This window comes from Penicillium manginii (assembly GCF_028828005.1).
Source record: "Penicillium manginii strain IBT 31320 chromosome Unknown utg000006l:1.0-4164085.0:1.0-4166146.0, whole genome shotgun sequence".
Classification (NCBI taxonomy): Eukaryota; Fungi; Ascomycota; class Eurotiomycetes; order Eurotiales; family Aspergillaceae; genus Penicillium; species Penicillium manginii.
In genome coordinates, this window is record NW_026643107.1 from 1095699 (window position 1) to 1116541 (window position 20843).

General features: G+C 49.9%; 7 protein-coding genes across 7 annotated transcripts; 3 read left to right on the forward strand and 4 right to left on the reverse strand.

The window, feature by feature from the left end:
- Positions 1–687: 687 nt before the first annotated feature.
- N7533_008763 (uncharacterized protein) lies at positions 688–4474 on the forward strand (the record flags this gene model as incomplete). The annotated part of the gene is given in 3 exon segments (XM_057105413.1): positions 688–963; positions 1024–2337; positions 2354–4474. 3 exon segments carry the CDS (start codon positions 688–690, stop codon positions 4472–4474), a joined length of 3711 nt encoding a protein of 1236 aa, XP_056956862.1.
- A 1017-nt stretch (positions 4475–5491) lies between these two features.
- On the reverse strand, positions 5492–6032 carry N7533_008764 (uncharacterized protein; the record flags this gene model as incomplete). Its single annotated transcript, XM_057105414.1, has 2 exons — positions 5492–5678; positions 6013–6032. The coding sequence occupies 2 exons, from the start codon at positions 6030–6032 to the stop codon at positions 5492–5494; spliced, it is 207 nt and encodes a 68-aa protein (XP_056956863.1).
- A 1815-nt stretch (positions 6033–7847) lies between these two features.
- N7533_008765 (uncharacterized protein) lies at positions 7848–9428 on the forward strand (the record flags this gene model as incomplete). The annotated part of the gene is made up of 2 exons (XM_057105415.1): positions 7848–8297; positions 8394–9428. 2 exons carry the CDS (start codon positions 7848–7850, stop codon positions 9426–9428), a joined length of 1485 nt encoding a protein of 494 aa, XP_056956864.1.
- Positions 9429–12862: 3434 nt separating this feature from the next.
- On the reverse strand, positions 12863–14131 carry N7533_008766 (zinc-dependent alcohol dehydrogenase; the record flags this gene model as incomplete). Its single annotated transcript, XM_057105416.1, has 4 exons — positions 12863–13635; positions 13699–13855; positions 13908–13956; positions 14013–14131. 4 exons carry the CDS (start codon positions 14129–14131, stop codon positions 12863–12865), a joined length of 1098 nt encoding a protein of 365 aa, XP_056956865.1.
- A 795-nt stretch (positions 14132–14926) lies between these two features.
- N7533_008767 (putative glyoxalase family protein) lies at positions 14927–15385 on the reverse strand (the record flags this gene model as incomplete). The annotated part of the gene is made up of 2 exons (XM_057105417.1): positions 14927–15173; positions 15252–15385. 2 exons carry the CDS (start codon positions 15383–15385, stop codon positions 14927–14929), a joined length of 381 nt encoding a protein of 126 aa, XP_056956866.1.
- Positions 15386–16059: 674 nt separating this feature from the next.
- zrfD (putative plasma membrane zinc ion transporter) lies at positions 16060–17929 on the reverse strand (the record flags this gene model as incomplete). The annotated part of the gene is made up of 4 exons (XM_057105418.1): positions 16060–16318; positions 16378–16477; positions 16536–17615; positions 17677–17929. 4 exons carry the CDS (start codon positions 17927–17929, stop codon positions 16060–16062), a joined length of 1692 nt encoding a protein of 563 aa, XP_056956867.1.
- Positions 17930–18842: 913 nt separating this feature from the next.
- On the forward strand, positions 18843–20120 carry N7533_008769 (monocarboxylate permease; the record flags this gene model as incomplete). The annotated part of the gene is made up of 1 exon (XM_057105419.1): positions 18843–20120. One exon carries the CDS (start codon positions 18843–18845, stop codon positions 20118–20120), a length of 1278 nt encoding a protein of 425 aa, XP_056956868.1.
- Between the last annotated feature and the right edge of the window lie 723 nt (positions 20121–20843).

Consider the following 20843-nt stretch of genomic DNA (forward strand, 5'->3'; position numbering starts at 1 on the left):
TTCTTTCATAATTACCGCATGGCTACCCTCTTGTTTAGCAGGGCAAATCAAGTGCTATGGATGATTGAAATGGAATCAAAGGGGCCAAAATGGAAAAGAAGAGTTGGTTATACGGAATAGCCAGTAAGTGCGAGGCAAGTGTGGTGGTTTAGTTTGTTTCACATGGTACAACTTTAGGGCCGTGGGGGCTATCGCATAAAGCATTTAACTCGGGGGATATCCACTTTACATCCCTAGTGTCATCTGGACTTTTTAGTTCGTTTCTAGAAATAAAAATAGATATTCTAGTATGCCGTGTGACTTTTGTGTACATCTACATGCTGTATCTTTATTTATCATGTGCCACTATCATTTGGTTGATGATGGCTTAGAGTGTCACGTACCTAGAGATATCTTTTAATTTTAATTTTCTTAAAAAAATTTAACTCTACTAGTATTATTCAAATTTCTCTTTCCCACTAAGATCCTCATAATCAACAGAGTTCGCGCCCGATAGTTTCGGGGTTTCGTTTAGTTTCGGCTTACTTGGAGTCTTTTTAGGTGGAGTCGAATGTGCCTTGGCCTCCGCTCTCTCCTTTTTTGTTTTTGTTCTTCCCCCCATCTCTCTTGGCTTGCGCTCTCTTCCTCTACCTTTCATATATTCCGAGTTCGCCTCTGGAATCTGGTAGTTTAAGACGATGAACGATAATGTACGGTCAACCGCCCCAGTCCGACTCTTCTCAGCCAGAATGGCGACTCTCCCCACGCCCCGCCAGGAATGATGCGCCTCTGCCTCCACCTCCACAACCTCCACGTCCAACCAGCTCAGTCTATACGCCAGCTACTTATGGTCCGATCTCAGGTTCGAATACTGTATCACCAATAACCCCTCATTCAGGGTCAGGAAATGATCCAAGGACGTGGGGGGTGCGATATAATCAACATCAACACATCCACCCCATTCATGCCCCGCCTCCACTGCCGGTAGGGAAATGCGCCAACTTCTTTGTGTTGACGAGAGTCGGGCTGACTCTCTCGGAATAGCCTCGACCATCGAGTACAAACGAGCAACCATATGCCTATACTTATTCCCAACCATTCTCCCCGCCACCGCCGCCGCCACCACCACCACCCCCCGCACCCACATCAGCTCCGGTCGTCGACACCCACTCCGCACCTACAACACATGGCTACGAATCTTTTGGAGATGCTCAGTCCCCATCAACAACTAGCACTATCCCACCGCCATATGTACCTTCGCACGGAGCCCCTGCTCCTATCGTTCCGGCCCCGCCCCCGAAAATTCCTCAGGGGTATCAGTATGCACCAGTTCATCCGCCTAACCCAATAGGGCAGCCCCCATTGCTTGCCCAGGGTGCGGGTCCTGCTGCCACGCAAGGCTCCTACGAATTTCGGCCCCAAAGGATGATGAGTATAGCTCCCCAGACAAGCTCATCGGCTTTGGGGCCAGGGACCCCGTCCGATTGGGAACACCTTGGTCCAACCCCCGGTGATTTTGATGATTCGGCATGGTTTCCACCCAGACAACCGGAACCGATTCCCCAAGAGGTCATTCAAACCCCTCCGGGGTTTTCGTCCGGTATACCTACTCCCGGCCCTACTCCTGCCCCTACGACCGGTCGGGAGAATCATGCCGCCAATCCTCTTCCACATGTAGATACCAACTATCATTACCAGCACCGATATCAGCAGGCTGCCCCACCTGCGGAATATCAATTTGATCAAACGCGCCGACATGACTCAGTTTCGCCTATTAGTCCTATGACTATGTTGGGTGCTCAGAATCCCCCGCCTCCTCCAGCTCGAATGGGTAGTACCAGCTCAGGCACATCCATGAGAAGCCATGCTGACAGTATCGACAATGTCATCGATGCATGGGTGAAGCCTCTGGCGCCTACCCCTCGAACAAGCTCATCTAACCAGGCCGATGCGCCATCTCGTTTGGATCCTCCAACGGATACCTCACAGGAGGCGTCTGAGAACAATTTGAAGACCCCCGTCGAAGTCCCGCCACCTCCTCAGAATATTCAGCCCCCTGTTCAGGACCAAATAGCAAGTCCAGGCACAACAGCTCCAGCGGAACCTCAAGCAGCCCTTCCAGCAATCAAAGCTGTAGATCCATATGAGGACCTCGATCCATGGTTCAAGTCCTCTCTCACTCGCTATGTCGCTACTTTGCGCAAAGAGGCAGTCGCTGACTCGGATGAAGAGCGCTACAAGATATTCACGGCGTTCATGGCAAAGGAAGCCAAGCTCCGCGAGATCCTCTACAATATTGAACCAGAGCCACAACAACCCGAGCCATCCCCCCCGTGTCTCCGCGCCGTCACGACGATTGTCATCACTCTCGGAGGATCGAACTTCGACTTATGAGTCAGGTCTCATTCCGGTGGAGACAGAAGACACAGTGCCCCCTACGCCAAGCACTGTCACAGATGAAGGCAACGACATGGATGACGTGGTAAGCGAGTATAGCGCCGGTGGGCGGCCTATTTCCGCCAAGCGAGCACGCCGAGGATCTCAATGGACGCCAAAGCTTTCTAGTCTAGGCCCCGAAGAGAACCCGACGACTCGCCTTTCCAAGAGTTCTCTGGCCCAGCTGTCAGAGGAGAACGCACAGGCACATGACTTGGCACCTCTCACGATAAACCCTCCGCGGCCTATCTACACGCCTTTTCGGTATACCGAGGGTCCTCAGCGAGGCTCGGATAAGCTTTCCTTTGGTCGTCCCGCCTACCAGGCCTACTCTGATCTACGCGCATCTGCTGTGAATGGTCGAATTATGTCAAATGCTCCGCCACCTACAAGTCGCTCTCGGTCGGCCACCTTAACTTCTCCCGCTCAGAACGAGAATGATGAGACTTTCCTTGGGATTATTCGTCACAAGAGCTCTGCGTACTTAGAAACAGCAGCCAATCGAAAGTCTATGCCGGCTGCCCTATTGCCGGAAGCTCTCCGCCAAGAACAAGGGAAGCCAAACGTTGTCGAAGAACTGCGTGCGATGGTTTGGACGCCACTCGACAAGCAGTCCGAAAGTTCATGGCATGTCACTATCCGAGAGGGCCTCGAAAAGTTGCCCGATGATTTCTCGTATATCCAACAGACCATCGATGAGTGGGAAAATGCTGCAAAGACTCGGAAACAGACTCTCGATCAGGAACGCACAGTCCGCCAAGAAGAGTCCGAGGAGCAGATCGACAAGCTTTTCAATGAAAAAGAGATCGGCTATGCGGACATCAATACATTAGAAGAGGACTTCAGACAAACAGAGGCTCGCGTTCAGCTGGACGAAGAGCGGCAAGATGTTGAGAACTTCGTCTCCCAGGTCTTTAACCCGCTGGATGAGCGACTCAAGGAAGAGATTTCTGCTCTTCGCAAGTCCTATGACTCCGCGCTCCAGCAATTGGAACGGGACCAGAAGGGCAAGAACTCGCCCGTTGAGCAGTGTAGCCCATCCGTGACGATGAAGATGGTCAATGAGACACACAGCAAATTGGAACTTCGATTCCAGAAGCGACTGGAGATTGCTCTAGACTGCGAGCGCCGTCGTAAGAAGGCCGAGCGCCGTCCGCTGGTTTTCATGGGCGACATGGCCAGTCTCCGCAAACTAGACGGAGATTTCGATCGAATGGAAAAGCGTAACATTCTGGAAGCCGCCAAGGACCGCGACGACCGTGCCAATCGCTTGATGGACTCCTTCGATGATGCAATCTTACACGGCTTAGGTATGAATCAGAGTTTACTGGACGAGCTTGTATCGAAAGTCGCCCATCTGGAATTCACAACCCTCCGCGCATCCGGCGTTCCGGATTCTGAACTTGAACAGATCCTCAAGGCCACCGCGACCTTCGCTACGTCGCTTCGCGCCGATTCCGAGGCCATCTTGCGCTGCTCAGGAATTGCCGACATGGCTCTCAACGATGCCGATTACAACGTCTCCGTCGCCGAAGCACGCTATGCCAATTCGGACACGGAAACCTTCGGCCGACTGGAGGATGAGAAGAAGAAGGAAGATGCGATCTTGGAGACTGATCTGAATTCCAAATTGCAAAGTATTAAAAAGTCGCCCGCGGATATCGAAGCGAACGTTCAACGCCTTCTCCAGACGTTGGCCGATGCGCCTCCTGCTGCGCTGTCTCCAAAATTTGCGCCGGCCAGTCAGCCTATTGATGTCACTCCCCTGGAACTTCGCCCAGGCACAGCAGCCCCCAGTCGAACACCGGCTTCTCTTGCGCCTCCTGCGCTATCTCCAAAATCTGTGCCGGCCAGTCAGCCTAATGATGTTCCCCCTCCATTGGAACTTCGCCCAGGCGCGGCGGCCTCCAGTCGCACACCGGCCCCTCCGTCGGCCCCTCCGGTGGCTTCTCCACCAGCTCAGGTTGATCGAGCTTCCGGTGCGGAGTCAGAGCATCAAGAAAGGTTACGCAGGGCTCTGGAGCAAGCCAAGAAACGTAACGCGGCTAGGAATCCATGATCCTTTCGCAGTCTCGTTGTTTTATTTGGGCATTTGCCTGGGCAACTCCCATGACGCGACGAATTTCTTTGTTTCTACGATATCCCCCTCGTTTATCTGCATGCGCATAGCGTGTCCACGGCTTTCTTGATATCAGCTATATTTTCTTTTGGTTGTTTTGACCATCGATACCCGCTCGTTTCTATACAGTGTCGTTCAGCCACATCGTAACCACTAGACCTCCATGCAATTTGATTGAACTGCACGCATATCTACATAAACCGGTTTAATTATCAACAGCCCCTGCTGCCCTGCTGTAATATAGTTCTGACGAAAGTACTTCCATAGTTGTTGGATGGGGCACAGGCCAAGGCCAACTATGAGTGGACACTTCTGCAGGGTTGGTCGGAGTACTTTTTCCCGTGTAACACAAAGCATTCATCAAAACCAACACAAGTCCCCTCCTCGCATACCGACAGTCCAACATCAATCAAAACACTAGCGACGATTTGCCTAACCGCTCAGCTTCACTCAGGTACCAACCAACACTCTGCACAGCAATTCAAGTCCAACTCTTTTGATCCGGCGTCGACGCTCAGCGTCGCTCTTATTTTCTCTGCAACAATGCCAGCGCCACCAAGTGTGGCTGCGAAAAGCAGGGGCCAAGGACGTTCTTTTTTATTTTGAAACCCCGAAGAAACGCACAGACGAATCCTGGCAAAACTTCGGAGAGGGCTTGAAAAATTAATCCCAGTTCCATGTGGTCTCTCCGAACGCCCCGTGTGAATCCGATCCGATGCTGTGCAGACCAGGCACACTTTAGGCGCCCGTCCACAATGATTGGCGGCCGCGAGCCAGTCAGGCTGGATTAGACGCCAATTTCTCGCCGATCACAACTTCTCTACGCCGACATCGATGATCTCAACCTCGACTGCCCCGCAAGTCACCTAATGAGATTGGGCGATGACCAAGTCCACCCCACCACTTTCCTAGTCTAGAAAGGAGTGGAAAAGGAATATCGACAAAAAGAGACCAAGATTATTGGACAGGGAAAAGAAAGCCTATGGCCAGACAGTCTCCAGCATCTCCAGACCCAACATCCAAACCAGCGGGTCCTGATGTGCTGTGCTGTGCTGTGCTCTGCTGCGCCGGCACAGCAACACTAAAGCACGCTCGCAGATTGACCATATCACCTGCGCTAACCGTCAGACTCGAATCCACGCACCTAATTAATAAAAGTTCTCGCCCTGGTGCCGAATCGATCGTGCCCAGTGCCGCTGCCATTCTCAACGTGAACTCCCTGCCAATTGACACGGGGGGGGCGATATGCAAGGCAGCCCTGTTGAATCACCAACTCGAGAAATTTTGCTCCGAAGAATGACAAGAATGGGTTAATTTGAATGTGTGGCGGGTCCGGCTTACTCTTCTTAGTATTGTTCAGCCAGTCCAACACCTGTCACAGGTATACAGTAAGTTTTGACGTTGGAGATCGAATTCGAGAAGTGTCCCTGCTGTGCTGTGCCGAGATGGACCGAGCTTTCAGGCACGCTCACGCGTACTCCGTACATGCTTCGTCCATCGAAGTGGCGGGACAAAAAGAAAACAGACCTACGTCTCAATGGGGTAAGATCTCCATAGAATCTACCCTCCAAATGCACGGAAAGAAATGAGTATGCAAAGTGCGTGCTAAGATAGCCCCCCCATTCCTCAATGACTCGCTAGTTGGTGTGGATTTGACCTTGGCATGACATGGTACGGAATGCATAAGGATCCATTGCAGCAAAATCAGATCTGAAGGGGTTGCCCACCACTAACAAGCTAGAGCTTTTTTTTGGCAGGATTGACTTTGAGGCCACGGCTATCAGGAGCTAACACCAGGGTGGAAGCAAAAAGCGAAATGGCGAAGAGGGGGGGGATGAAAAGGGGAACGGGCGGGTGTGACGCCTCACACTAGCACCGAAGGGAAGATCGAGATTCGTTCCCCCGCTGGACGATCGCAGCACAGCAGCTTGTGCCCCAAGCGGGCTGGCAGATCATCTAGCCCAGACACACGTCTTTCTGGCGCAGCATAGCACAGCACAGCACAGGCCAACTCAAACCAAGCCAGCACAGATACGAAGCTACGCCCCGGTTGAAGGTAAAGCTGATGCCATACTGATGTCAACATGGCTCTTCCTCAATTCATCGTGCATCTCAATCGACGGGAGACCCATCCACTTTCCCTTTATTCCCGAGCCCGGGCCCTCTTGACCCCAGCAGATTCGCCAAAGGCGTCTACCAACCTGCGGCATGCATCTCGTCCTGTACAGGGTCAAGTAGAACCAGTCATTCCCAATGGAAGCTTTGCCGGACAGATATCTCGCGTGATTCCGGAGAGATAGCTCACCCAGCAACTGTGCTCTCGTGCCCGGGTAGGGTATTCCATTCAACTCTTTTTTCTTTTCTTTTTCTTTTCGTCCCTCTCCGTCCTCCTCCCCTGCCGCCACTAAAGATGGTTAGGAGAACCGAGATCAAGATCAACCTGTCAGAAAGAAAACTACACGCATGAACCCCAGATTTGTTTCCCATTCCACACGACGTCTGTGCGCGCATGCTGCAAATTAGTGTCCTAGTGCCATTGGATTGAGGGACCTAATTAAACGGTTCGGCCTTGTCGAGACCTCATCCCTTCAACTCCTGTCCACACCCTAATTTGCTTTCCCCTTGCCACCCCTAGAATCCTATCCTTACGCGCCGTTGGATCTTTCAGTTGACTGCGCCGAACGGAAGTGGACATGTGTTTTTTTTTTTTCGAGGTTTTTTTTTCATTGATTGACCTGATAAGTTACCGGGCCATTTGATTTGCCATTTTACATTTTTTTACATTTTTATTATTGGTTTTTTTTTTCCTGATCTAATTATTTTTCCACCGATCTTATTCGATCCGAGAGCTCTCCAGCCCTCTTCTTTTATTTTATTTTTTTTTAAATTTTTTTACCCTTTCTTTTCTCCCCTTCCCCCTCTTCTCTAGTATGTACTCACACTCTTCAATCTCCTCTCTCGGAAGCCCCGTCTGCGGATGAACCTAGTCATCTAGTCGGCACAGTTGCATACCGATACCAGCACCGGCGCAGGTGCAGGTGCAGGCACAGGCATACCTGGGCAACCATTTTGTTGGATACCAAATGATGATCCAGTATTACTTCAACATTACTTTACAAAGTACCTAAAGATGAACCAGCAGCAAAACTTGAACTTCCCAAGAAATTATTTAAAGCGGGCGCCAGGGAAGCCCGATCCATGGTTCAGGGTACCCGCTTCCGTCCTTGGGTCGGAAGAACTCTCGTGAATCCAAATCCACAGCTCTCTCTGTATATTTCACCCCTCCCTTTCCCCCTCCCCTTTATTTCTCATCATGCCTCCCCCTACAAGGCAATTCCACCGTCTCTCTATCGGCCAGATGCCTGCGCGGGACTCCAGGTCCGCCCGCGCGGGGCGGGCGGACCCTTCCGAGAGACTTCGCGAGGATAATACTTCGCCAGAGGAGAGTGGGGAGGAAGAAGACAGTGAGCAAAGCAGTGATGAAGAGGATGAGTCTGAGGATGAATCTGTTGCTGTGGGCACTTCGACTGTCTCGGCCCATTCGGGAATCACTTATGATCTCAGCCATCTAGATACCCAATCTGAGGCTCACGCCTTGGTGGGTTTGGGAGAACAAATCGACGTCGTGAATGCCCGCGCTTCGTCTACGGGATATGACTTTGAGCTTTCGGATAGACCTCGAGTTCACGTTGGCAAGGACTCGACTACCTGTACCTGCTCGGCTTTTCAAGAAAGACCCGAAGCAGCGTGCCACCATATCTTCGTGAGTCGTCCCAAGCACTGAGAAAAACAAACAGGGTTCCTCCAGTCGTCAGGCTACTAAATACAAATACAATTGCTAATCCAGCCCCATATGTAGTGGGTTCTCGACCAACTCCACGGTTGCTTCCCTTCCAATCCTCCTCCGCCCTCCGACGAAGGTGTAACTTTGTCTCCCGACGGTCGACCACAGGTCGGAGCACGCATTGAGGATCTCCTAGAAGGCCAGCTGGAAGCAGTCACAGGACGTCTGGATTGGCAGTATATGCGAATTGACGGCGACGGCCGACGAACCGGCATGACACGCGCAGAAAAACTCCGAGACATACTCTCAGCTTTCAACTCGAGCATTCTAACAGAAAACTTCCGCCAGGATCTCGTCGAGAAGACGACGCACGCACGCACCGCAGAGCAGTGCGTCGTACAGGGGGACGTGGAAGCAACAATCTTCCGCCTCGCCATGCTAAATGACGGCCTATTCATCGACCTCTGCAAATCCCAGCCCGCGCAAGCCTGTGCCTCCATCTACTTTGACAAAATCCAAGAGCAGTGCCGGCGACTCCTCCGCGATTTCGACCGATACTGCGCGACAGGCGAGCGGCCCACGGATCCCGGGAGTCCTGGCGGCGGTATGGTCGAAGTGGACGAGGTAGTGGCGCAGCTGCGGAAACTGGTGCAGCATATTCGGATGAACATTGCGCTGCGCTCGCCGCATGGTTCGGAGGGTGCGGCCAAGGCACTTGTTTCTATTCTTGAAGCGGTGACGGCTCGCAATAAGGATCCGTTGGATGGAAATAATTGGGGCCGGTCGTCCTTTCATGGCGAGGATGAGGATCAGCGGAATTTATACCAGTTGCTGATCGGGTCGGAGGATTCGGATATTGATTCTGATGAGGAGCTTTTTGTCATTGATGCGCTGGAAAGCCTCGCCCCGTCTGATCTCTACCAATTCATCAACCAGCTGCAGCCTATCCAGCAGCGAATGGAGGTGAATCGTGCACCGAAGGCGTTCCTTCTTCGGTTGGGTGCTTTGGTTCGAAGGGCGCAGTCAGCTGGCTCTGAGATTGCGTCTGGATCTGGACATAAACGCCCGGCAGCTGGGGGCCCAGGAGGCTATTCGAAACGGACTCGTTGATTGATTTTTGATTTTTTGATTTTGCACTTACTTCTCCTCGTCATTTCTTACTGCATCACTGTCATTGTGTGGATTTCTGATACTCTGTCATTGTCATTCTTGGGCGGCCATCGCATTCATTCCAATCAAATACCCCCTGCATCGTTTGTTTGACCCACATCGAGACTCCAAAATGCTTGTTTCTCTCTTTTCCAGAATGCCACTATCATTTATTTACCTTAGTGTAGCTAGCCCATGTTCTAGTCTGCCATCATCCATCTAATCAGATCGATCTTATTTCGTCTTCCCATTACATTCCCCGGTTTTCCCTTCTATACATAAAATTATCTGACTACTACTATATCACCGATCTTCCAGCTCGTACACCTGATCGAGATCGCCACTCGTCAGAACCCGGTTCATTCACATCACGCTTCACCCTGGGACCCAGCCCCAACCCCGCAAGACAGCATAATGACCACTATACAAAACCCGACAAGAACGTCAGGTGTAGCATGGCGTCATAAAACCCTCCTAAAATCCCAGCGCGCCGGGCTGGGGCCCCCGCGCCCATGGTCCGGCACGCGCATGGGTCGTGTCACTTTCGCCGCCGTAGCCCGATTTGAGCGCGCGAACCGTGGAAACCTCACCGCGTTTTGGGGCTTGGATCCCCACTTTACAGCACGGGCTGCGAAGATAATAACAATGTTTGGTTTTTAAGTTGGATGAGGGGATTATTGTGTTATTCTTTGTAGTGAGTAGCGTAGGGGGGGGTGGATTTGATTTGTCTATCGTGGGTGAGCAGGGTGCAGTGCAGCCTTGTCCCTAGGGTATGGTTGAGTGGGTGGGTCTATCGACTACCTGTCGGGTCAATTCTTTTTTTTCTCTCGATTTTTTTTTCTACTGGATATTCATATCGTGGAGGCTTGAGGATCGAATATATTCTATAATTAGTTTCTGTATAGTTTCGGGACCGAATGATAGAATGATATCTCGACTTTGATTTCTTTGGAAATTTCACTGATAGACCGGGGTGCTGGCACTGGAAAAAGCTTCAATGAGCAGGATTGTACTAGCAACGTCTCAATTTCTGTAAGTTTCCTGTACATTTTTCTTTATGTTTCATGTTTATCTGGCACAATATCCCCAAATTTTACACCGTTATATGCGATCATTCTGGTTATGATCAACTAGCAGGAAAATATATGACATACTAGTGAAAGAGACTAAGATATAATATCTTTCTTGGATGATCATACGCCACTCCAGTCTAAGTACTCATCCTCCCTATTATAATATATCTGGCAGCTCCAAAGAGATCCTCTGTCGGCGGATGGTTTGTTATATTATTCTAGCGCGGCAGAAATAAGATCGCCTAATACAACATCCCCACTGCGGTTGATGAAAGAAAGCTGAGAACAAATCTCAATTGCAAATATGAAGATGCTGCACTATTTCTTCTACCAAGTTTCTTGAATACTCCACGAATAGACACAAAAATTGTTCAGAATTCTACAGGAAGAATTCTATTTGTCATGGTATGTAGTGCGATGGTGGAGTCAGCGGAGAACATGGACTCGGCATTGCGCGGATTCGACCTTGGATTTCATAAAAACAGAGAATATCAACTCCAACCGAAAAGGTACTGGCCTGTGTGATTCTCTGTCCGACTTCGGGACGCTTTTCTTCTCTATTACTAATTGCCGCCCAAGGTGTCGAGTATACCACATACATGCAGCTCTTCAAAATCGTACGCTCACTTCTCGTTCCACTCGTTCCCGCGCCTATATTTTCATTCTCCACTTATTACGGGGCGCCTTAAGAATATTTTGCGTTGGACTTTCCCCCTTTCGGTTCCTTAAAAGCCTCGGGGTTGGTCCGAGCTTTTCGGCTGTGTGTGGAAATTAAATTCAGCTTTGTCCGCTTTTTTAACTTGCCTGTGCTGGCTGGCTGTGTAGACTCTCGCTCCTTTGGGAGCTTTGCAGATAATGGCTTCTTGTTCGGCGGAGTCTCTGGGCTGCTGAGGATTTTCCTTCAAGGTGGGGGTGTAAATTTGATCGGGTAGCCCGTGTTTAGTGGAGGGTTGGTGGCCTTTAATTCGCACACGTTGCGCTAGGTTTTTGTTTGTGCAAGTGTTTTCCAGGAAGGATGGTTGGTTCCTGGGGTTTTGGTGGGTTATTTTTTTTACAATGAGAGGTATGAATTGAGTCAAACTACTAGTACTATTCCTACCGAGGTCGTACAGTTGATTCAATGCCCAGGTGTTGTGTAAGTGCCGCCACCTGTTCCTTGCTTCGTATTCTTATCGACTTGGTATTTTTCAATCATAATTCGGAAGTATTTATTTCCAGATAAATCTCGCATTCCTCTGATGCAGTCATGATTTTCCAAGGTAGTGATCAACTTGAACCTTCGCGCCGGGGGCTGTGTTAGATCGGAATATCAGAGTCGGTCATTCATTTACTAGTAGATCCAAACTTTGAAACCTTGATATATCTGGATGATGGTTGAGGATAACATTAGGTGTATCTTGATAATATTTACATCCAACAGCCTAAGTGCTACCTCGTCAACCTCGGAGGTATTTGCTGATATAGCGTAATTATGAGGTGGCAGGATAGCGGTTGTAATGATAGACCTCGGGAATGGTTGGCCCCTGCCATGCGTGAATTGCTTTCCAATATTCATCTCGCGAGACTGGCCCTTTTAGGACATAAAAATCCTTTAGTCTAATATTTTGGCTTGATCTGAAAGTTTCCTTACGAAAATAAACTAGGAAAATTGAAAGTTTACTGGTTTTTGAACGTACCACAGGGAGATTTAGCACCAGAGAATCAGTAGTGCAGACCACTATATATATCCAGCAATATTTGAGAAAGTTGGCATTGCCCAGGTGCTCAGTCACCCTTGGAGTTGAGGGTTTAAAACTATCCGAGCTGGTGCCTGGGTATCAAAACACTACCTTGGTATAACTAGAATAGTCCTTGAGAAGTCTAAATGTAGTGTTGGTGGCTATTTGATCCTGAGATATCTAATGCGTTTTGGGGAATTGGAAAATCTTAAGGTATTTTCCTTCCTGCTCCATAGCGGCAAAAGTGGAGCAGCATTATATACAACAGGCCGGCTGGCCCAATGGCAAGGCGCTTGACTACGAATCAAGAGATTGCAGGTTCGACCCCTGCGTCGGTCAACTTTTTTGTGCATTTGAACATTCTTATGCTATGTTCTTTAAGCAAGACTTTTCTTTTTGCATCTGTTGCGCAACAACTCCAAATGGCCAGGTTACATACACCTCCTTTTGCTACCCCCCTGAGCACTCACAAAATTATTATCTAAACTTCAATTCTTATTGAGCCGAGACTTTTAAATGTATGATAAGATCACTTCATTTATTTATTCATCAATGGATACACATAATACTAATACGGCACTACCTCAATTATTGTCGAGGGTACTCAGCCCGAGAGGTCCAGAACGACACGGCCCTGCAATTTACCCTCGGCCATCTCCTGGAAAACAGAGGTCAAAGCATCCATCTTCTCGACCCGATAGTGAGCCTTGATGATTCCTCTCGCAGCAAACTTCAACGTCTCAATTGCCTCGGTGCGATTCCCGACCGCAGAACCCGTGATAGTATAATGTTTATTAATGAATGATGACGGGAAAGCCGTCGCGATAGCCTTGGGCTCATGCTCGGGAATACCCACGCAGACCAGCGTGCCGTTAAATCGGAGTAGCGGCAGAGCCTGAGCATATGCAGCATTCGCAGCCGTACAAACGACAGCAGCATGGGCGCCTAATCCATCGGTTAGGGACTGCACATGCTTCTGAAGGGCGGCTCCGTCATCATCAGTAGGGAACTGGGTGATATCAACGAAATGCTCGGCTCCGGAGTTTTTCACGAGCTCGGCCTTGCTGCCGTGATCAATGCCAATTACACGCAGTCCCATGCCCTTGCTGGCAAGCTGCACGGCGATATGGCCGAGACCGCCGCCGGCACCGGAAATAATGACGAACTGGCCAGGCTTCGCATTGCTGCGCTTTAGAGCTGCGTACACGGTGACACCGGCGCACAGCATGGGAGCTGCCTGGGCGGAATCCAAATCGTCTGGGATTGGAGTCACATAGTTGGCGGGGCCAAGTGCGTATTGTTGGAATGTGCCGGGTGTATAGTAGCCCGAGACCTTCTGGTTGAAGCAGAGTCCGTCGAAGCCCACCTGGCAGGGTTCTGTGGTATCTCGGTTAATACCTAGGTAGACAAGAACTGTATTATGGAGAAAAAGAAACTTACGGCAGTTGCCGCATGCGCTGGAGACCCATTTGATACCGACGCGATCGCCAACCTTCAGACCGGAGCTTTCGGCACCTGCGCCAAGCTTGACGATCTTTCCTACACCCTCATGACCACCAACCTGGCCAGGTTGAGTAGGGAAAGGGAGCATGCTCCACTGTCATAGATTAGAGATGGACGGACCCATTCCGTCAGGAGAAAAGACCTACTGTGTTGGTCATGATACCATAGTCAGAATGACATACGCCGGAGTGTGTCCTGCAACGGAGTTAATTCCCGACAAGCAAGAGGTAGTGAATGAATGATATACAGACAAATTAATAAGAACTTCACCCGCACCGGGTTCAGGGACGTCAATCTCCACGACCTTTGTCGAGACCGTTCCAGGCTGGTCGAAGACAACAGCCTTTTGCTTCTTTGGAATCTCAACCATACTGAAAGATTGATAATATATCACAGAAGAAAGTGTAGGGAAATGTGAAGAGTTTCAGCTCGATTGACGGAAAAGAAGGGAAAGGGTGAGGTAGGATCGACGGCGAGCTATTTGAAGGCTTTCCCCGCCAAGTGAAGAGGAGGTCCGGTTCATGTGGAGAGGCGGGGCGTAGCCTATCCGAATCCACAAGATGATCGGGACCTCGGAGGCGAATTAGTCCTGAACAAAAGAGAACATAGTTAGGCCTGTTTTATTCGTCACTGTAACCGAAAACAGGGAGACGCTGATGAGGGGTGCGTGGTGGAGCCATCATGTAGCCTCGGTTCCATAGGTGTGACCAACCCCAGATCAAATCAAAGAGGTGAGTTATTTGAATTGAGGTGATATCGCGAGAAATCAATTAAAACAAGAGTATTGAAGCTGGATTGAATATTTATATAAAAATCTAGGCCTCAAGGTCCTCGGTCTGGCCGTTGCACTGCAGGGCAATGCATTGCTGCTTGCTCGGCGAGCCCCGCATCCCCGCATCAAGCCCGACGCCAGCACGAGCATCCTTAGAATGGGGCGACAAGTACTAGGAGCTCCTCAGGGCTTTAAATGATACCGGGGGTTCAATTTTACAAGGACCACTAAAAGAATATGACGCTAATTTCTTTATCCACTGATCTCCATAATTAAAGTATCTTCTCCATTCCATCTTTACAACGAAAATTCTAGCCGGTTTCCTGCATAATCCCGCGCGAAAAAACGAGTGGGATACTCCTTTCCCTTTGTACCTGCATTTAAAAAAGAAATCTAGTCATTATACTGACCCGGGGGCTTTTGAAAAGAAAATAACTGACCAGAATCCACCTCTCCAGGCTTATCGGCTGTTAGCGGAGCTGCCGGCCCTCCTCGGACATGGTGATCATAAATTGATTTCTTGAGCTGCTCCAGCTCCTCGCGGCTATTGATCTTGAAGCATGGGTGCCTGGTTGATTCCGGATCCGCTGCGATGTGGTCGGTGATGTGTATCTGCTGTCCGCTGGAGCCGATGTTGAACCTGCGGGGCATCAAGCCGATTAGCTGGAGCTTTGGTGAGGTCTAGCAGAGAGAAGGGTTTGGTATTACGGTTACTTACCAGCAGATTGTTCCTATCTGGAGCGCAGGCACAGGCGCTGATGTCAAGCCAAGGGTCTTCACATAGAATTCCTCTGCTTGCGCCAGCGTGCCGGGCGTTACCGTGAGATTGACGTGTGCGATACCGGAAATCATGATGAATGTCGTGAAAGTTAAGAGGAGAGACCTGAGGACTTCTTTTGGATTATTTGAAGGGTTTTAAAGCAACATAAGCGTGGCGGTCCGAGATATGTTATATTTATCAGAGACGCGGGGGATACGTGGGGGGGTACGCGGGGTGACACCATTCGGAGGCTCGGAAACCAAATCCCGCTGATTGGTGATCTACTGCACTCCACACCGGAGTAGATCTCTCGCTGACACCGAAAATGTTCGACTGGGATTGGCTTAGATGCGAATTATGAGTGAGTCACATCATCTCATCATTATTGAATATCGGGGTTTATATCAGGTGACCGGGTCTGTTCGCAACGGGAAATTTTCCAGAGGACCGGATTCACTGATGGCCATATCTTGTCATTCATTTCTGGGCTATGGAAATACAGGAGCTCAAAACCATGACAAAATATCTGAACACCGATGTCGATTCGAATTCCGAAGCAGTAAAAGCCAGAGCTCGTATACCGCCATCATACGGGCCACCGTAGTACTGGAGAGACGGCGCGTGAGGGAGATTCTTACCCGGATGAAGACATAGCCGATACCAGGGAGTCGCGAACCGGGAGTTGACTTACCATTTCCGGTACAGCTGGACCCTGAGTTATACGGCCATACATACACTGATATACCTAGGTGCAATGCATGCTTTGCTAGGCCCAAGCCCCGACAATGCTCATGCAGAAGGCACCCAGGAAAACCAAAATGCAGGCGTACACTCGCTTTCTTCCACGAAGGACACGCCAGCTCTCATCACTGAGAAAATCCTCAGACATAAGCTCGACCAGAGAGGCAAAAATCAAAAGTCCAGACGACATAGCATTCATGCAACCGACGACCAGCAGGCCGACCTCCGAGTCGGGACTGTATAGAGTGTGAGTTGCAAGGCCTATAGCCTGTCCGATGGGAGTTCTAGAAACAAGTCAATTACGAAGAACCTTTAGAGGACACTAAGAAGAAAAAAAGCTTACGTGCAGCCATAAGCCAGGGACATAATCCACGGCTGAAGTTGGTCCTTCCTCCAAGGCAAAGAGGCAATTCGCGAGCCCAATGCCAGACCCTCGAATGTTTCTGTCACATTTCATTAGACGATACCAGATACTTAAACGCCACACGAGAATAAACTCACGATGGAAGACAATGGCAATGAGCAAGACCACAAACTCTTTCCCAACAGAAACACTGAGAGACATGCCGATGAAAACACTGTGGAAGAGAATGCCCATCTCGAGGAGATAAACTTGCATCGTCTCTTTCTTCTGCTTCTGTTCTGGCGATAGGGCGAATGAGTCGTCTTCACGCTCAAGATCAGTGTGAATGGTACCGTTATCCTTCTCATGGTGAGTTTGGATATTCGGAGCAGATGCGACTCGAACAATTTCTTCATTGCCTTCGCCCATTCGATTGATGGCCCTGCTGATACTCGCTGACCTTCCGACAAGCGGACCCATATCCCGCAGATGGGATCCAGCGTCTAGCCCGATGGGCTGAGAAATGTTTGGCCTTGAAACAATAGCGTGGAGATTGTTATCTGTGCTTGGAGAGGAATCCTCTTCCTGGCCGGGGCGGGTCCGGTCAATATTTGCATTAGGGGTACGGTTTCCTCCCCGGCAGACATGCCTAGCTGGGCTGAAAACCATCTCGATAACCGTGACAAGAAAGATGCCGCCTAGTGCAATTGCTCCCGGCATTGCCGGGTAGTCCTTTGTCCAAAAGTCCGACAGACATGGGTTCCCAAGAGAGGTGAAGGCAGTTGGGAGAAGATGCACGAAGGCCGTGGCGATCAGAACGCCAGTTCCGAAATGGCTCACAAAGAATAGAAAGGAGGCGGGTACATGCAGTCGAGGAAAGCGCGTTGCGAGAATTGGAAATGCACAGCCAAATCCCGACACGAAGAAAATGATGAAAAGAGCGGCAACATGTAGTGGCATGTCATACGTATCGCCGCCGACTCCGCCAGAAGCGCATCGCGATCGCTTTTCTGGCTCGACAAAAGATCTTTCGACTGGCGAAACCTCGAAGAGCAGTGGCTGAGCCGAACTTTTATGTTTGTTGCTACCAATGCGGGAGATGAGAATTGACATGCAAATAACCGAGAGCAGCCATAGTCCCCAGTCCTTGACGCGTTGGGATGAGATGAAGTTGTTGTTTTTTGGAAATGATTTCTGAGAGACCGATTCAATTGGGTCCTTTCCAGAAGTGAGGCGTCCTATAGGGAAATTTAGCCATGAGGTCGATGGATAGAGAAGAGGGGGATGCCTCATTCATACCTGACTTTGTCAGGGACGCCTCGTCCAGTGCAAGCGGGCGATCGCTTGCATCGGATCTCCCTAGAGACGGTCGATGTGCACAACTCGAGCCACTTCCCAGCAGCTCCGATCCCTTCTCCTCTGCTTGATTCTCGCGAGCGTTTGAAATCCCGATGAGGTCTTGGCGAGTCGTCAGATCTGGCGCGAAACGGGGTGGGTTCTGGTTCCAGTCGTCGTGCAACCAGGTGTCGTCGGTGCGGGAGGGGCAATTCATTGTTTTATTCTTCCAATAGGTAACTTCTAGTCTGCTTACTGGGATCCAGGAATGTCAAAGGGGCCCTATTTGAGCCACCTCGAGACATAAGGCAGCATCGATTCTGAAGGCTTGGCAGGCCGGTCCGACTTTGCTTGGCAGCGGAGGCAGCGGAGCCCTCTTTGTCTCCGTGGCTGGCTTTGATTGAACCATCGGGCCGAATACGCAAGGTTTAGTATTTTTAAACATAGATGATATGATAGATCGAAGTTTATTTCAAGTGAAGTGGATGGGGTAAGAATTACTTCCGAATTGACCAAGTCACAACTATTGAGAGAAATGGGGACGCAGAAATGGCCACTCATAGGCACTCCTTTCATACCTAGGACGATGATATAGGATCGATGTCTACTAGTGCTCTACCATATTTATCACAAGTGAAAGTATCGCGGAAAATACTGCTATTGTGAGTCACTTCAAAGAGATTGCAGCTTTGTGAAGGTGCTCGAGGAGATTCCTGGTCAAATATAGCTATAAGTCTCTGGCTTTACTTTTAAGGAGGCTTAGACGCGATGATAGAATTTCCTGATTATTTTTTCTCCTTGTCTAATGACTATGATAGCAGGGTAAGCTCTTACAATGGCCGGAAATGGTGAGTTTCATACTCCGCATTTTTAGCTGCGGGAACACGCCAAAGCCGAAGGCAATTGCGGTAATTGCGGAAGTTCTACGGGAATCCCCAGAAGTTTTGACGCAACCCCCTCAAACGACCTCTGTTTTGACTCACTTGCAAAATTCCATGAATGTTTTTATTCTGTCTCGGTTCCTCTTACTGATTCGTTGACATCTACTTTCGACAAGCTAACCGATCGATATTTGTTCCGAAGTTTCGCTCCCCAAAACTTGAGCGGGTGTCGAATTCCTTATACCGGCGATGCGGCTGAATCGAAAGCACGACCAACAGGTCGATCGCGAAAAGAGTGACCAGGAGCTCGCATCTTCTAAACCAGACCAAGTTCCCGATGGGGGACTCATAGCCTGGGTGCAAGTTGCTCTTATGCACATCGTATTCTTTAATACCTGGGGCGTCGCGAATGGCTACGGCATCTTTCAGCAATACTACACCCAAACACTCGACCTTTCAGAATCGGCAGCATCGTGGATTGGTAGCGTCCAGATGTTTCTTCTTTTCTTCATCGGCGTTTTCGCAGGGCGTCTTACCGATGGCGGATACTTCCGAGTCATATTTGCCTCAGGAGTTTTTCTGCAGGTGTTGGGCATATTTATGACCTCGTTGGCAACAAAATATTGGCAAATAATCCTCGCACAAGCTGTTTGTCTCGGAATTGGCAACGGCCTGACATTTTGCCCAGCGTTGGCAGTTCTTTCACAGTACTTCAAAAAGAAACGAGCCTTCAGCGTTGGGCTAGCGGCTGCCGGCGGCGCGGTTGGCGGACTTGTCTATCCGGTCTTGATCAACTGGCTGATCTTCAAGGATGGTGTTGGATTTCCGTGGGCTTTGAGAGCCATGGGGTTCATTATGCTTGGAACATACATCCCATGTTTGATATGGTTCAAGCCACGCATAGCACCTCGGAAAAGCGGCCCCTTGATAGATACATCTGCTTTTTCCGAGATGCCGTTTATTTTCTTTTCGTTGAGCATGTTCTTTATCTTCTGGGGACTCTATTTTGCATTTTTCTACATGGGTACTTTTGCTCGGGATCAGCTTCAGTATGCGGAGCCAATTTATCTGCTAATGGTTCTCAATGGCGTTGGTGTGGTCGGACGAACTGTTCCATCAGTCATCGCAGATAAGTGGACGGGCCCACTAAACGCCTTGGTCCTGCTGAGTTTTGCGTCAAGCTTGCTTGTATACTGCTGGGCAGCGATAAGCTCAATCGGGGGGTTGTTTGCCTTTACCATTGTGTATGGGTTCCTTGCAGCGTCGCTCCAAGCTCTTCTCCCAGCAGTCGCGACTACAATGACACCCCATCCAAACAGGACTGGAACTCGGGTGGGAATGATTCTCGGCTTTGTTAGTTTTGCAAATCTCACTGGCCCGGCGATTTGCGGCGCCCTCATCAGAAGACAAGATGGAAGCTATCTGGGGGCTCAAATGTTTGCGGGTACATCGATTCTTCTCGGCGCCGCTATGGCTCTGGGGGCAAGAATTGCAAAGACAGGAATGATCCTAGGCGCGAAGGTGTAAGGCAATCAAACTTCATGTCACATTACTCCGAATTCGGGTGCATTTTTTCGGCTCAATCCTAGATAGTGATGTTGTTTTTCTCTGCTCTTACCCACGGCAAAAATCCCCCCGGGAGTTGTAATATCGCGAATCCGTATCAAAAGAAAGACAAATTGGTGGGGTTTGCTCTTGTACCAGTAGCTGCGGGTTACCGAGCCACACAGGGAAGTGAACTCCTGTCTTCTGCAGCTGGCTGATAACCGTAAGATCCTTGTAGCTGTCCAACTTGGTGATAGGAGAGTCGTCATCAAGAGAGGACAATGAGTGGAACCGACTTCCCATGCCCATATCCCTAGGAACCAACCCGAGTGGTTTCGGATCTATCTGGCGGCTGAATGTTTTGCAACTTTTGTCCCTGCACGGCAAGAGTGACCCCTCCCGGCTAGTTATCAGTTAGCGCTCAGGTCCTTGGGATTTGGGGCTCAGGGACACGGTCTGGGGGAGCAAGGGAGGGCTAAAGAGCGCCCACGCGTCATCTGACACTGTGTGTTGAACCATTGAGTATCACTGAGAGTTCGGCGGACGGCAGAAAGTTAAGCTCCGACAAGACAGTGGAATGGGTAATCCAATCGGTTGACATTTGAGAGGTGATAGCAGGCTCCGTGGTTGGTCGGAGAATGCCGATAATTGCACTTGACTGCGCTAGAACCGCCTGGGTTTAGTTCGATCCTAGAGACAAGAAAA